Genomic DNA, 17,193 nt, shown 5'->3' with positions numbered 1-17,193 from the left:
CCTGTCATGGGCAACCCATGTTTATGGTCATAAAGTAATCGTTTTTCGGATACTCCGCAGCGAATCAGAATTGTAAGGAGACTAGTTCTGACTAGTTAACAGGCTGCCAACCGGAAATACAAAAAAAATATGCCTGTAGTAACATTGTAGTGCATTCAACCCAATCAGATTATGTATTTGTGTTTACAGAGTTTTGGCTTGCTATTGGAAAGCCAGTCAAAATAACAGTGGGAAGCTGACGCTTCCTTCAATTGCTCTGTGTGCCAGGGAGAAAGTAAACGTTTTTTTTGTGATTGGGTAAGGAATTAATTCTTATTTTATTTCTCTTGGAGAGCAGTTTTATAGAAACAACTTTTTCTCTCCAGGCGGACTAGAAAAGAAGCAGATTTTACTGTACCCAGTTTTCAACCGATCATTTTTTACCACTACAAGTACAGATCTGGCAAAATTAGGTTCTCATTAGGGTACCTCCAAGATTCTTCTGCCGCTATTCCTCTTTGGTTCTGCCTCTAGTCGTCTTGGCCAATACACGCTGACATATTTTTTTTCTTTTGCAATTCTTGCTCTGTCTCTTGCTCTCTTCTTTTTTTTCTTCCAGAAAGTCAAAGCAAGGAAAGGGAAAGGGTCAAAAAAGAAAGCGCAAGAAAAGCCGGTACAAACCACACTGCTTGTACGTTTGTATCGTGTACCCCAGTCCCGTTGCGACTTTGAACCTATCCCCTCCTTTCTGCTGGCCCAATCAGACACACATGGACTTTTGTCCCGCGTGCCGACATTGGACGTGCAGCCTTACTATCAATATTGTATAAGTGGTTGTGACCATCCGCAGCTGATAGCTGTGGAAAAGCTGTTTGTCTTGGTGATGGTGGTAGAGGTGTAAATGTAATCTGAGTTCGAGGCTACCCAAATCAAGAAACCGTTGATTGCTTTTTTGGTGTGGGTAGTCACTATTGAGCTGCCATGGAAAAGTCACTTCTGTTGCCAGAATCGCAATACTTACAATGGCAATTTCCTACTTCAAGGGGGCAAACCTCCTTGTGCGAAAAGCGCATAAAGTTTTAAATTAGGAACAACACACATACATACACTCCTTTCGTTTAACAGCTTCTGTCTGTGTTTAGTCACTGTGGCAAATCTTTGTGTCGAGGGTACTTTTTGTTTTGTATGGTGTACCTTTTTGTCTTGTTTGAATTTGTTGGTTTTGCTTGGATTTTGTGTGAGGATCTCGTTAGATGTTGGAGGTGGGGTATCGTGGTTAAAAAAGGCATGTCTCCAGCTGGGATGGTCTGCTTACCTTTCTCTTTTCCTCGCAGCTTGGAAAAAAATCCTGCATTAGAAGCAAACTTGTGCCCTATAGATTTTGTAACCAGTTTGCTTGCTGTTTTCCCGAAGAACAATTGAATGAGACAGCAAGAGGTGTTCCTTTCCAGATAGTCACAGAAGAGTAGGATACGAACATTGAGTAATAGTTGATACTATATAAATGTTGAACATAGAAACATGGTTAGAAAGTAGCCTGGAACCCGCTGCTATGATCCTTTCAGCAGTTGTACCAAAGTTAACAGCCAGTCAATCCATGAAACTGTGTAAGTTTCTTCTAGGCCTACCACCCTTGTACCATGGTGGCTTGGTGTAGACACAGAAGCAATAAGAGGCATCCTCCACTCCTACATGTGAAGGCAAACTAGTTACGTTGAGCATCAAAGTCAACGTAAAATAATTAGATTGAAAAAATTGTGGGTGCTTACACACCAGTAGTTGGCAGTTAGTCTGTAGCTGCCTCTGCTGTCTGTACAATTTGCACCATTTCATTCACAAAACGTAGTTGCACTAAGCCATGTGGCAGCAGGCTTGTTAACTGATAGTGTTTCCGCAGCTGCATGGTACTAAAGATGGTAAGAATAGAGAATTTAGTATCCAAAAAGCTACAAACTGGGATTCCAGGTTTGCCTGGAAATCAAAGCTACATCTAAAAGGAGCAAAAGTATATCTTTTATTGATGCAACAGGGTCTGTACCCCAGGTTTAGATAAAATGTGATGACACAAGCTGTAATAAAAGTGATAACTGGCCTATGCTCTTGGCAACTAAGAGTCTTCATCATGACATCGTGGTTCATCTTCCAGTAGAGTTTGTACAGGACAGGTTACGAATAAACCACAGTAGTACATTTGAGACTTTGAACCGCACGGTACTGAATGTCTCATTGCGTATCTTTAAATCGTATTGTCATTATCCCAGCATCATTAGACCTAGATGATATTGCAGGGTATTGATACGCAATTGTCTTGCCCATATCAAGAAGGTCAGTACTTGGGGCTATAGCTTGAGCTCAGAATTTTCTCACCAGCCGCCTTCACTATAGCCGTTGATGCACACCAGCCTGACGAAAATAGCAATCTGCTAATGTTTCCCAACAAGACGCAGCTATTAAAACGCTGCAGAAATTGTGGAGTTGTTCTAAATGGATTCGTGGTACCAATGTGTCTCAAACCCTCTATAAAGTAACTTAAATTAACAGGTGATCCTTGCTGTACTACTACTACATTCACCACAAGTTGTTTATGGGATTGGGCACCTGCACTCCTGGTTCCTCAGCACAAGATGAGAAAAGGCCCATCGCTGTTGTTTGTAGAACTCTATTGTATTGTGTAGAGGTTAGCATTGCAGTTCATTGTGTGGCATGCAATCGGGTTGTAAATCTAAATTTGAGCTATAATCATGGGGCTGATGTGATATATTACATGTGTTCAAAAACAGAAAATAGTAAAACAAAAAAATGACCTATTCTTGCCGCACTGTGTGCTGGGACCCTCGCTTTTTCCAGTAAAATGCAGGATTTTTCGAAGTGCTCTGCTCTGTAAGTCTTCTGTCCTCTCTCTCGCTGCATCTGCTGTCTCTTTGGAATTGTGATACCTTTGGCTCTTTCAATTGGGGGCGGCAGGGGGGAAAGATGGGGCAAGGTGGGTAGGATGGTGGGACTGGGAGGGGCCTTGATGTTATTGCATGTTAACGTTTCTCTCTTGCTGAAGCCGCTGTAGCTTAGACTCTGTCTCCCTTTTGCCTTTTTGCAGTCATTGTGAACCTTGCAAAGAAAGGAGAAAACACTTGTTTGTCCAAGACCCCCTCACCTGTAAATGCTCCTGCAAATTCACAGACTCACGTTGCAAGTCGAAGCAGCTTGAGTTAAACGAAAGGACTTGCAGGTTAGTTTATTTTTTGCCGAAAGACAAAGAAGAGATATTTTTAAATAAAACAACTTAAAAGATACTGCTCAGATTAAAAGATTGCTTGCTACTTTTTAGCAATATTGCTTCTTGGGGAGGGGGATAAATTGGGGCTTGGAGCTTTAGTTTAACAGTATGTTCCATCTTCTGTAAAGGGGATCATACCGTTCTCTTTTGTTGCTGTTATATAATTAAAAAATAAACATCCTTGCTTTCAGTTTGAGGTTTTTTCTGCCTTTTATTGAGATGAGGGTACACGATGCGATTTCTGCACTTCTATGAGCGAGCAGTGTTTGAGGAACATAATTCTTTTCTCTCTTTTGAAGCAAGACGTCCATCATGGTTATCAAAAACTCGTGATTAGAGTTTTCAGGTCCCCACTGCTCCATTTTACAGATCTAATCGGCACAAACTTTTTTTTTTTATAATATGAAAACATTATCAATGCATTCAACTGTGATGGGGATCCGCGTAGAAATTTACTCCTTTTGGTTCAGCCACTTTTTTTGCATCAAGTTGAGTAATGCATCATGTTACTCTAGAGCTCTTCTAAATCAAGTGTATCTAAAATTAAAGTTTTGCATCAAAAAGCTGTTTATGCAAACAAATCTACTCATTCCCAGAAACTCCTGTTGAGAATTAATGAATGGAGGACATGAGTAGTAATCCAATTTGTTTCTTAGGCTTACCTCACTGGAGTGTTTTTACCACCTGTTTGCGTCTTCTGGTCAGTGTTACAAAGAGACTAGGGAAGATTGAATGACACTCCACCAGAAAAAATATGCCTGAGGTCTCCCTGCCTCTCTCTACTGAATCCTGGAGATGGCTCAGTTGACAGTCACAGGCGGTCCTTGGTTAAACAGATCTCGGATAGGTTTGGTTTTCACCATGGTCACAACTGAACTCCTTGTGGGTTGCATCATTTTAGGCTGCATGTTTGTAGGCCTGGAACTATTCCTACCCAAACTACCCACTACCCAAAAACTTCATGCCATGTAGTTGATTGCTTTTGATTCCTTTTACCAATGCTGTTGATTCTAAAGAGAAAAACATAGTTAGAAATTTTCACTGCTGTGTGTTACCAAAAATCCAACAAAAAGGGACATTCACCCACATACATAATGATTGAAAACACGCAATTAGCCATGTATATATGTATGTGGTATTTCCATAGCGCAAACCTAGTTGAAAGGCAATGGAGCATTGTAGAGGGTCAAAGGCACAGTCAGCATATGATTGGTAGCTAGTTTCTAAGAGTGGAAGTCCACTCTTATCACGATCTAGTGTTTCTCCCTTGGATCCACCTTCCTCCTAGTTGCCACACTGATCACAGAGCCATGTATGTAGGTTTCTTTTGTCTACAGATTAGACTAATTGGATGAATCAGCAAGGGCTTTCTGTTCTCCACAATATCACGGGTTGTCATTAAGCGATTGAAACTAGTTTCCCAGCCTAGTCAGCAATAAGTGACAAAACCTGCACTCCATCATTACCACTAAGAACATTTTTGTAGGTCGATCTTAACCAATCTGGAAAAAGTCCAGTAGAGAATGAGTATATCCTTAGCCTCTCCATAGAAGATAAAAAATGTTGGCTTTTAGAAATGTTCCAATATGTTTTAGGATTGAGTGGGAGAACGCCCTAGTTAGGAAGTCACTGGTTGTCCACCACATCACCACAGTTGTTAGCAGCATGTTTTATTCATAACATGAATTATTTACTTTTGTCTACTTGTGGTATTGACACATACAGACCCATCTAACTGGATGTATAAGGGCAAATCATTAATATGGGCTGAACTAAGCCATGGGTGTATTTCCCTGGATGATGGAAATATACATTGCCCTGGAAAAAGAGCCAGGCATGTGTGGACTTTGTAGTGAACACTCTACTGAATGGACAGTAGTGTACCCTAGTTGTGAAATAGATGCACATATCCAGTACACATTTGCTTTCATAAGAGTGGTTAATTTATGTTCTGCACTAAAATGTTCTCTACTTATTTTCTGCCCCAATCTAGATGTGAAAAACCCAGACGATGAGAAGAGGGAAGGCCTCTTTGCGCAGAAAGTAGAGGCAAGCAAAAATGAAGGAACGGTACAGAGCACAGCACTTTGAGTGGAAGCCATTCCCTACGGAGGCATATCACCGTCACCGAGATCCGCCCTTCTTTGCAAACAAAGAGTTTTTATGCTGCTAAACACCAAGAGCCAGAAAAGGGTCTGCTTTGGATTCCTAAAGAATACATATACATAATAAATAAATATATATATACTTATATATTTATGTATATATATATATATATATGTGATAGGCTTACACATATTTCTTTTTTAATGTTGCTAATATTAACATCTTCACTGGATTATGCCTTTCACCTTTGGGTGCAACTTGGCAGCACATACAGAAAGAAGGAAGCCAAAGGGATTGAGGAGACTACCAGATGAGATGGCCCGGCACGCGAGGAGTATGGCTAGACGGTTGGAGAGAGTGGCCAGTATCGATGGCCTCAATACTGCTGAAAGGAGAATCTAAAGCACTGTCAACTTTCAGGACGGTGGACAATAGGTGAAAGACTATCAGTCGATGAGTGTTGATTCCTTCTCCATTCTCCTACCACGTTTTCATGACTTCGTTTGTGGCTGGGAGCCTCTTTCCATGCAAGGCAAATGGAAAGGGATCATGTCAGGCCCGTGGAGTTTTTGTGTGCGTGTGTGTGTGTCTCTTTGAAAAGTAAATTCACTGGGCCAAAAGAATGGCTATCTTTCGCGTCAAGAACGAGTGATGGTTTCCACACACTCTCGTCACTCTCTTTTGTCTAATTCACCCCCCACCCCCTGTGAGGAGACAGCGGTTGGCTGTCTGAAATCCCAAAAAACTGCATTAACTAGGACTTCTGCAATTCAACAGAGGAGCTGTGCGGGTCTGTTGACTCATGTACTACAACGAATGCGACAGACAATATTTCAAGTGAACTTTTCTGATAATGGTCATGTCTCCAGAATAAGAATAACTTCGTCCACTATACAAGACCAGAGCTAGACCAGAGTGGAAGCTAAGCTACAATGTCAGAGAAACATATCACCAAAATTCATCCTATGTGCGAAAGAGTTTCCTTGTACTTGGTTGGCTTCATTAACTATCCTGTTCCTCTAGTGTTAAGCTGTCAACATACTATGACACCAATATTTAGCCACTCGCCCCCTCTCTACTTGCAGATACAGATACCTCTGTACAATAAGCATGGATGTAGGTCCAGAGTGCACAGTAAATCCAGATTTTTGGGTAGTAATGGAGAGCAGTCGAGTGCAAATGGTGAATCGCCAGATAGCATGCTTACTGTGTACTGCAGGCCTACAAGAGATATTAATGCTCTAGGGGGTACACTCTAAGTGTTATGTGTGTAATGGGGAGATGTCATTGAGGGCTTGAGGGGGAGAATGCTGAGCAAGTAAAGTTGGAAATGCAACATCTTGTGTAATTTTAAGACTTGTGAAAAACATGTTGCCTTGCATACAATAGTTAATCGGATTACATAAATCCATCCATAGAGAACACTTATTATTTTAATTGTGATGAACAGTCCCAATTTCCTACACCATGGCCGTTCGTTCGACATTGGCAGAGGCCTGCCAGTGTAAACTGAGCAACACATTACCAATTGCTAATGGAAACATTTCTTCCCTACTTACTTCCTTGTCTGCTCAATTATCCAATTCTATGCAACCTCGACAACCTACGAAGTGGTCATAATTTCAAAAATTCCATATGGGCACAGACATACATTTGAGATGAGGTCCTCATTGTCATTTTTCGAGCTGGTTCTACATCTAAGTTAGGCTGAGTTTTCAAACGTTTTGCCAAACTTTTTTCGAATCTGGTACTTGTTTGCTGCACATATAAATGACGATGTAGCCTTGTTGCCTTGTGATTTGCTGTTTAGTGGTCTGTTGCAATGTCTATGCTTTCAGCAATCGTCCTTTGTCGCATCACTTCAATAAGTTACGCTCTATGAGCAGGGCTTGCTTTGTCATAGATGGCAATGTCAGGCTTCCAATGGAGGGGGGTTTGACTAAAAAGAGGTTCACATTTCTCTTTTGATAGTGATCACAATCGAAAGGTTTCAGAAGGGCAAACAAAACCTTACAAACGCACTGAAGGAAGAGATGGCCGAGTGGCTTGGCTTAAGTAAATTTTACCCCTAATTGGTACGGAGTAACAGATTTCAGCTTGATCGGGTCCAGAACAAATTCACCCTTGATCGTGGTTTGGCAGCACATTTGTTGCAATTTAGCAGCCTTAGTCAAACCCTAGCCACGTGTTCCTGTATAAAAGAAGTTCACATATTTTACAACCAATCGATAAAGCCCAGATATGACTTGCATTCATTCCCATCAGCATAGTGCCAAAGCGCAATCGCGCAGGTGACTGGCAGAATGCATCACGCTGGTGGGGCTACAGTTGGATTTGGTTGGCGTCTTGATAATGTAAAACTACTTCAATGTCGGCATAAACCATTTCACTTCTTATTCTCTTATGCCTGAGCATTCTGGAATGAGGAGGAAAAAAAAAAGTGAAATATGGACCCTGGGTCTTGGTTTTCACATTGCCCAGCAAGAGCTGTTCAGTAAAGCATCTTAAACGTAGGATAACAGGCTACAGGTTCTCCTCCACTGTGAGGAAAGAAAAAATAAAGGCTCGTCACTCTCCGTCTTTGTTCTACATGCCAGAGACCTAGGCACCACCCCTATGAGTAGCTTATCTAGAGCAGTGCACTGTAGGGTCACACGTGCTATATCACACTGCCTTTTTATGGGATTCCGTGTGGCTTTGAGCAAATGGCACTAGTTATGTATTTCACATTGCTACATATCTGCTGGTCCGCTAATAAATGTTCTCCGCAGGCTTCAGTGGGGTGGTGGATAAGCCCATTGCTTCGGTCATGGACAGGCACTGCTATACATGCAGCTGGTTTGGTGGGATCACATAGGCTGTCCTGGCACTGGTAACAGTTCAAGCTTGCTCTGTAAATTCTTGAAGTGATGTAGTCCTTTGTGTCACGTGATTTAGGTTTGTGTAGTGGATGCGAGCCAAAGAGAAGATGCAATTTACCTACATCAGTCATTTCTACTTTTCACTGAGCCGCCACATATAAAGCAAAGCAGCTAATGCAGTCATTCTGCACACATATAGAAATTTCATGGGTATATTACAAATGTATATATTTTTGATTGGACAGGGATGGATTTTGACAACAACTGTTGCCAAACTCTCAGCATAGATGAAGGCCTGATACTGTACCAGAGGCAATGGGCTACTGCCAGTCTGTTTGGAAACCAAAATCAATACTCTTCTGGGTACAATAAATCACCTTTTATGTTATCCTTCCCCACCTCTCTACTGTCAGCAAACTGAGAGGTAGTACTATTCTGCCTTTGCAGAGTGGGGTACCATAATGTCTTCTTTGTAGCTGCTAATCTTTAAACATTGTGCTCTTGGGCCCTCTCAACGTACTCTGATCTAAGAAGCTGCACCCAAAACGGGTGATGGCGTTTGGGTATTTTTGCATGAATGTTACCATTAAGAATCTTCTGTGGGAGGCTAGTGTAGCTGCCGTGCAGTTATCATAGGTGGAAAATAACCTTGACACCCTTTCTTAACCCATTGACCTACATTCCTGTATCTTCCAGTTTGCTTGTTGCCCACTTCTTGAACTCACCCAAAATTTGACGACACCTGACAGTTGGAAACTCGAAACTATGGTAGACAGGAATAGGTCAGTCTTCCCTCTTAGAGATAGCCACCTCCTGTTACACAGTGGTCAAGCGTGTGGTGTGAAAAGACCGCCTCCAATATTGAGCTGGAAAATGCTACTTCTACTGCATGTCTTAATTTTAGTTTTTATCCTCTCACTGTTGCATGGCAATACACAACTCTGCACTACTGTTCTAGACTACTACTGAACCACAATTTCGGGCCCTTCCCACTCCGTGAATCACTCAACAAACATTTAAGCAAACAACGCGAGTGGGAGGTGAGCATCTTGTAGGGTACACCTGAAGGCAATGACAACGCATACTGTCATGGGCAAAGCCAAGGGATGGGGTTTCATAGCATAATCCTTATGCTGCCACCAATGTGCAGACTCTGGGCCAAATGATCCCTGCCCCCTTATTAGTCTACATAATCTTAGGCCATAATGCACAAGGGACAGTACATGACTACTAACCACTAGGATTTTCCGATCCGGCACGCGCATAAAGTTGTACAAATTTAAAGTCCGATTATCTGTATATAAGTATATTTATTCTTTTTCAGCAAATGCACACTCAGATATACAAACAAACCTTGTTGCACTGGTAGACTAGTTTTGTATCTGCATGCAATTTAATGGTGAGGCAAGCATCAATCTGGCATCCCTTCATGGCTTTTCACTCCCGCCACGCACATAGACCTGTAGACTGAATATGCTTTGCATATGGCGGGGTATGCGCTCGTGACAGTAGAATCTACCAATTATGTTGCACTGCTTCGATTAAGGGGGCAAGCGCCCCCCCTTCCAGGGTGATGACTCGACATGGCTCCCTTTGATTAAAATGGTGTATTGCAGTGTCCAATGCAGCATTACATTTTTTATTCGAGGTGCCCCCGTAGTCCATGCAGGGTCAGTTTTACACGACTGCTTTTCCAAATGTAACATAATTCATTTAGCTAGAATAATCCTTTTAACTCACATAAATACATGTATGTTCATATGTATATACGTTTATTTCTAAAATGTATGTGAGTGCACCTGTATATAAAGAGAAAGATGTGTTATAGATCTATAGATAGATGTGTAAAACATTTTCAAGCCTATAGCAAGTGATTTATCCAATCTGCCTATTTAATACCCCGTTTTGTTTTTAGAACTGTTATTAATTTAATAAGAGTAGGGTTTTTCAGTATTCTTTGGTAATATTTAATTTTTAAACCTATTTATGAGCAATGACAGTAGTAGCTCTGTTGTGTTTTCTGTATCTTTGTCAGCAGGCCTTAGACCCTGTTATTTTGGGCATTTTCTAGTATGTTCTGGGCAAACACTGCATCTACATTTCTCTTATTTCTCCAGCCATAAATTCTATATTCCCAGCCCTTCTCCCTCTCCCTGTACACATTCCTAATAAGAAAGTGGATAGATACAGACCACTGAAGAGAAACAAAGGTCACGCAAAGTGTGCCTGTTTAAATATATGTGCAAACAAATATTCCAAGTTGGCACACAGTCAGGATAATGCAGTCAGCGATACAACAAAAATGATCTTGAAATTCACTGCTGATGTGGGACTAATAGCACGACCCTTTCGTGTTATTGCTGCTCAAAATACCATCATCTTGTACCAACTTTTATTTTTTGTCTTCTTGTGCTATGGATTTGTAGTTCAATATACAAGTATGTAAATATTTCTCCACAGTGCTGTGCAACTTGCTGTTTAATCCCACTTGCTGACCTATCTGTACATTTGCAGGTTTGTCAACACTTTCAGATCATAACCGGAGTATGGGACTGACCAAATGGAAAATAGATGCAGTGGCTGTTCACTCCCGCCACGCGTATAAACCCGTAGAAGGACTATGCTTTGCAAAGGGAGGGTATGCGCTAGTGACAGTTGAATCTACCAATTATGTTGCACTGCTTCAGTTGTGTCGAGAGGTTTGCATACATTAATGACACAATACATAAACAACTGTATTGTGTGGTGGCAAAAAGGGTTGAGATCCCCGCATTTAACCTGTTTTTTATTACGAAGATACACCAAAAAGTCACAACTATGAGTCGAAAAATGACAGTGTGGCACACAACAAACCCCCTTGGAAAGTGTGTACTAAGCTTCATATTCTCCCGCTACCAACATTAGTGATGGTTCACACCATTCCCTCCATGCGCACCTTTGTGTGTGCAGACGCTGCTGTACCACTTTCACTCGATCAGTCATTTAAAGCCTCTGTTATCCTTTTTCTAACTTTGATTTCTATCTAGCGTTAGGCGTAGATCTATACAGTGCTGGAGATGATTGTATGAAGGGTAAATAGGTTTGTCACTAACTTAAAATGGTCATCGTAGACTCCTGCAAGGTTACTGCCACCTCTAATCCTCTTCTACACTGTGGCCTAAACAATCAAGAAGAGTAAGAAACACCAATGTGGCCTTCCAGTAGAATGGCAGTTTCAGGACAAGTGTTCCTTCAATCTGAGACATGACCCGAAGGACCTATAGAGAAGGCCCACGTTCCTCAAGTTTCAGCCAGTTTGTTTTGAGTAGAGGGTTTTGTAGCAGTAGTAGTGTAGGACACGAGATACATTTTGATATTTGTGACTGAAAATGAGAGCGGTTGAAGTAGATGTTGTTATAGCATGTATTCCTGTGTACCAGCTGAATGTAACATCGGGACATAGCGTGTCCTCAAAGAATGTATGTGAATCTGTGCATCCCTGTAGTTTTTTGGTCGAGCCTGGGCAGCGTGCATGTGCTGTCTGGAACACCTGCTGTAATCACTATACGAAGTGTAATTCCGCCTACTGCTTACCATTGGCACTCGGGGGCGCAGTAGGGAGACACGGGTGTGCGCGCTCATGCACCATTAACTAGGCTTGTTTTGTGAAAGTCGTGTGCTCACTCTAAACCAAATAATTCAGAAATAAATTTGAATCCTCATAACTTGAAACATTTTGTGGATGCCTTATCTGTTACAAAGACACCCAACTTACTTATACAAAAGACTGACTACCGGTAGCCATGCTCCTGAAATACAGTCTATGATAATGAACAAGGTTGAGAAGAGGGTTGTAGGTTCTTCCATTACCCAGTGATGGTATTACTAGACCATAACACATGAAACCCTAGTAAATCTCTCATCACTCATGATGTCATTCTTTTAGTGTTTGGCCAAGTTTCCCAATGCTTTAAAATAAATCATTCACAGGGATATCTCTACTGTGAATTAGGAGCATTTACACACACACAGAATTACGACGTCATCCCTGTGCACTATAGGATTTCACCTCGCAGCTAAACCTTTAAGAACACACTTAAATAACATTACATGCATTAACACATCCCTGAACAATCACAAGCATCCCTGCAATTGGTTTCCCCAGCTGACCTCTGGTGTATTTGTACAAACCTTCTCTCAAGCCTCAAGATGTATGTACCTGAACTGTACCCACCCTTAAAATAAGAGCACATCTCTCTAGCCTCATATGACACCAGGGTAGCTGCACTCTCAGACTTGTCGCCCGCGTCCCTTTTAAAAGGGGCAACGCAACTTTCCTTCATTAAACACACTTCTTTTCCATAGCCCCCGGGAAGCAGACTCCCTTTCAGTGATTTAGGCATGAATGAGGACAGCAAATGCTACAACCAAGTCACTAGAAACCGCAAGATCCTGGGAATCTCGGTGGGTTCTTTGGTAGATTCTACATTGTGTAGCTTCCAAAATGTCTTTGCTTGAAAATTGGAGGCAACAAAAGCAATTCCGTTCTCCTTTAGCCAGGAACTGAACTAGCCTATCAAACGGTTGCTAATATCCAGTAAACCTGCTCAATGCATCCTAATGCCCCAATATTTTTGTTCTGTGCCTCCGACAGCCCTTTTGTTGTATTTATACCTGTATATTATATGAAATAAACACTACAATTTTTTTATATTTAAAAAACAATACGCATACTGAATCTCTTTTGTATCTTAATATTTGTTCTTCGTTTATTTATTGGTGCTACTGTCTGTTTGTAATTACTGTGGATATGAATATTAACAAGCAAATGTGTCCGGATGGGGTATTGTTTAGTAGAAACATATTTATTTTTAAATAAAACAAGATACAAATATATCATTAAAACATGTTTTTTTTATGAACGACTTCTACTTCGGATCTTATTTTTTCCACTTTTTATTATATTGTTGTCCATGTACATAATGACCAGCATAAGGGAAGAGTATATAAAAATGCATCACGGTGGCGATGAACTGTTCTTTATATAACACAGACGGTGTGGCTAGAAAGGTATCACGTTGACAAACCATAGTGACTGCAGGTCAAAAAATAATGTTTAAAGTGGATCGTTAATGGATGGAGATGGGGACCTACAAAATCTATTGTAATCCTGTTTTCGCTCACTTCTTCATAACAGCCGCCTGATTTACCATCCCAAACTATCCCTACTTTCATGACCTTTAAAGGTATCATTAAGTGAACCTTCTATTCTCCACCACTCTACAAATACTAGAAAGTGCAGCATCGCACAATAGTCTGCTAGGCTGAGTTACGGGAAGGATTAACAGTATGTTTTCCAAACCTTTTTTGTAAAGCTAAGCAGATGGTAGTGCCTCTTTGTGTTGATTTGAAGTAAATAGAAGTATTTCTTGCTGCTTTCTCTGGAGTGATGAGTCCAGAGAGAATTAAGCAACCTGAGTTTTACTGCGTGAATCTTTTCTGAATTCACGTTCTATGCATTATTCCGCCTTCCAGTGGCTGCGCCCGGAATAGTCTTTCTTTTTACTCTCCTTTTTTAGATTGAGCATTCGAGACCTCTTGTATATACTTTAGTATATACTTATATATTAGTATATACTTATATGTACTTTGTGGGCTCTGGAGATCAGCTCTAGGACTTGTCTGCTTCCGCTTAGGGACTTTATTTTCTCTTTAACTGCCTCTATTTAACTGTCTTCATATAAAAGGACCAGTAGAGGTCCGTAAAATACGAGAATTGCTTTCTGCTGAGAGACTTTCTTTTAAAAAAAAATGTTTATGGCAATTGCTTCGATTTTAACTTTCTTGATAGAAAACGACCAGCAGAGGTCAGTAAAGTACCAGAATCACTTTAGCATTCACTAGATTCCAGTCCATAGAAATTGTCTTCCACCAGCACCCATAGACAATAATAATTTTTACAAATCTTGTATTTTCAGTGATATGACCACCGAAGGCCCTGATTTTATATTAAAGCAGAGCTTTGGACTATACCATTTCCAGCTGAAAGGCAATATTTCTCTCCATGTGTTCCCATACCTGGTGTGTCACGCAGTTTGGTGCTTACTTTCCACCATGTTAAAGAACAGCAGATGTTTCAGCACCCGGGCTAATGTGCTGCGTAGCTAAATGCATATAAGGTCCCAAAGGCCAGACCAATTGCATTGCAAATGCTTGTTTTATGTAGGGGTTGTTGGTGTTAACCATTTCGCTGCAAGTCTCACCTTGATGACATCAGACATATGACCCGAGCCCCCTGTGGGTGGCGCCATCTTTAGATTCTTCTTTTTCATCGTTAGGTCTGGAAGCATGGGTAAGGGTTCCACACCGAGATGCAGAAAATACGTGTTTTTTTCCATAGATATACACTGCAAAATTCGATGAAACAAGGTTAAGTCAACAACAGACGTGGAGGTAAAATGAGGAAAAACACTGAGGAGTTTTCTAAGTGCCCTACAAAAACTCTGAATGTAAAGTCGGTATGGAACACGTATGGTGTTCTCTGAGAAGTACACCCGTGAGGTGTGCATCCTCTGTTTGCTGAGAGATCAGTCTGTGAAGCGTGGTCGGAGCTTCAATCCAAAATTCAGAAATCGAGGAAGAAACAAAGGTGGGCACAACCCACTATGGCACAAATGAAAACACACACACTCTGGGAAGAGATCGAACTCTCCAGCGACGAGAAAACCCCAGAAGGAACCAAACTAGCGCAGTGAGAAGCCTCTGATTTCAAAGAAGCAGTTCACCCCAAAAAGTAAAATACGCCGAAAACCCATACAATGCTGTCGTCGGGAGGGCGACCGCTGGAAGAGGATCAGCTGGAATCCTGCTTCCTACTGGAAACACGTATACCCTCGCAAACGAAGAACCCGTACCGTCCGACGGTTACGAGAGAGGCAGGCAGGGATCCCCGTCTGTTGGAATGGAATTAAATAAACCTACCTTGTGAACTGAGGACTCCGACGGTCGTGCCTTTGTACTTCAACACGATGCTACCGACCATCCTTGATCTGGGTAGGGAAGCATTAAGGGAGACAGCATCACTAGAGTAGTGACTCCCAGGGTAGGAAAAAAGTATAATGTATCCTCCCAGAGCCCAGCCTACATCAAGGGGATAGTGAAGACAGACTCCATCACTGTCAGAGGCTGAAGAAGGTAGGCAGGAAGATGGAGGGCTCTCCGGCTACTCAACAGCTTCTAAGCCATTAAATAGGTTACTCATCAGCAATGGGAAGAAACTGAGCATCTGATGCAACACCTACAAATCAGTACAAAAAGAAGAGCAAACAAATGAAACTTTAGAGTGAAAGACCATTCCAAACAGCTGTCTGAAATCTGCACTGGATACAGCAGACACTGCCAGTCCGCAGCTATGCGCTGACACCACCTTGAGGGGTGTTGCATGGTTGCAACTTTCTGCTTTCAAGAGGTACACACAGTTTTGCAGCGTGAATCTTTCTGGATTCACTATGCTGTGCATTATTCCGCGATCTGGTGGTTGGGTCCGGATTCGTAGTCTTCTTTTTTCTCTCTTTTTTTTTTTTTTGTAGCCCAGGTGGGCGTCGACGTCCCACCATTTGGTGCACCTTCATGACGTCGGCACGCTTCCTGCGGAAGCTCCCACCCTTGGGCACCATCTTCAGATTCTTTTTTCCGCCGTTGGGTCTGGATCGTCGCATGAAGCTCCGGAGAAGTTTCAGGAGAAAAGAAGGAAATACACCAAGTTTTTGAGGGAAAAGGACCAAGGAAAGTCGGAGAAGAAGACCTCCTAGAGCCAGAACGAAGAAAGAGGAGAAAACCTCGTGATATTCGACGGCCAAGGAGAAAGTGCGCGCAGGGGGCCCCCTGAGCGAGCACATGGACAACACTCCATTCAAGTTCTGCCGTAATTGCCACCACAAGTACGCGCAGAAGGTCCAGCATCCGGTCTGCAACCTCTGCCTGCCGATCGACTACTCCAGCGAGGATTGCAACGCCTGTTCAATCTTCACGCCGAAGACTTTGAGAGTTCGAGAGAGACAGAGGGTGGCCCACCACACGATGCAAGGGAAAGGGACCACGCCGACCCTCTACCAGCTGGGTGCCTCCTCCGACGAAGAGGAGAACATCGCCGAGGTACCAGATGACTTCGCGGTCGCAGAGACCGATGTGAGACCTTCAAAAAAGGTAGGAGAGTCTACGACCCCGAAAACCCAGACAGGGCCTAGAAAGCCTGAGGGAGAACCCCGAAAAACAGAGGCTAAGTCCTCGAAAGGAGCGCCGGCGACGAAAGTTTCGACGTCCGAAGCTGCATCCTCCGAAAGGCCCAGCGGATCCTTCGAAAAGGACTCCCAGATGGCAAAGACCAGCGAAAAGCAAAGGTCGTCGAAGCAGACCCTCGAGAAGGGACCCTAGAGCGAGAAGACGCTCAGAATGGCCTCGACGTCGAAGGTACCGTCGAAAAGACCAGCCGAAAAGCTAGACGCCGAGCAAGCGGCAGAGATGGAGAAAAAGAGAAGAAGGCTCGAGGCCGAAATGGAGAGTATGCTCCAGAGGAAGAGAGACTTCGACGAAAAAATGAAGAACTACTCGATTCCCTCGAAGACCTACTCGATTCCCTCGAAGACCCCTGCGACCGCCGAGGAGGTAGAGGTGCAGGAGGATTTCGAGGCCGAGGAGCCGCCGAAAACTCCAAACCCCACAGATGAGGGAGAAGAGGAGGACTTCTACCGCTCGGAAGGAGAGTACCTCCGAGAGAGCTACTACTCAGAATCCTCGGCGTCGCTAGAGGAAGAATGTCAGGATCTCGAGGCCGATAACCCCAAGGAACCTGTGGGGACAAACCCTTCGAGGCCTTCGCCGCCAGACGACATCGGGGCTTACTATGAGGTCGTCAAGAAGGCTGCAACAGTCTACAATGTGAAGTTGGAGGAGGAACAGACAAAGGCAAACTTCCTGCTAGAAACTTTGCTCCCA

General features: G+C 42.7%; 1 protein-coding gene across 3 annotated transcripts in view; it reads left to right on the top strand.

Moving 5' to 3' along the window:
* Nucleotides 1-13,121, top strand: part of VEGFA (vascular endothelial growth factor A) — an 84,629-nt gene extending 71,508 nt beyond the window's left edge. The window contains exons 6-8 of one of the 3 annotated variants that reach the window (XM_086925917.1): nucleotides 599-652; nucleotides 3,074-3,205; nucleotides 5,247-13,121. In XM_086925917.1, coding sequence (XP_086782043.1) covers nucleotides 599-652; nucleotides 3,074-3,205; nucleotides 5,247-5,268 — 208 coding nt within the window. In that variant the 3' untranslated portion in view covers nucleotides 5,269-13,121. Of the gene's footprint in view, nucleotides 1-598; nucleotides 671-3,073; nucleotides 3,206-5,246 lie in introns of all 3 variants that reach the window. The other 2 variants (XM_086925916.1, XM_086925919.1) reach the window with 2 other exon arrangements.
* Nucleotides 13,122-17,193: the final 4,072 nt, after the last annotated feature.

Source organism: Lissotriton vulgaris, chromosome 6, assembly GCF_964263255.1.
Source record: "Lissotriton vulgaris chromosome 6, aLisVul1.2, whole genome shotgun sequence".
Classification (NCBI taxonomy): Eukaryota; Metazoa; Chordata; class Amphibia; order Caudata; family Salamandridae; genus Lissotriton; species Lissotriton vulgaris.
Note: the sequence above shows the minus strand (reverse complement) of the source record. Positions and strands in the feature narration are given on the sequence as shown.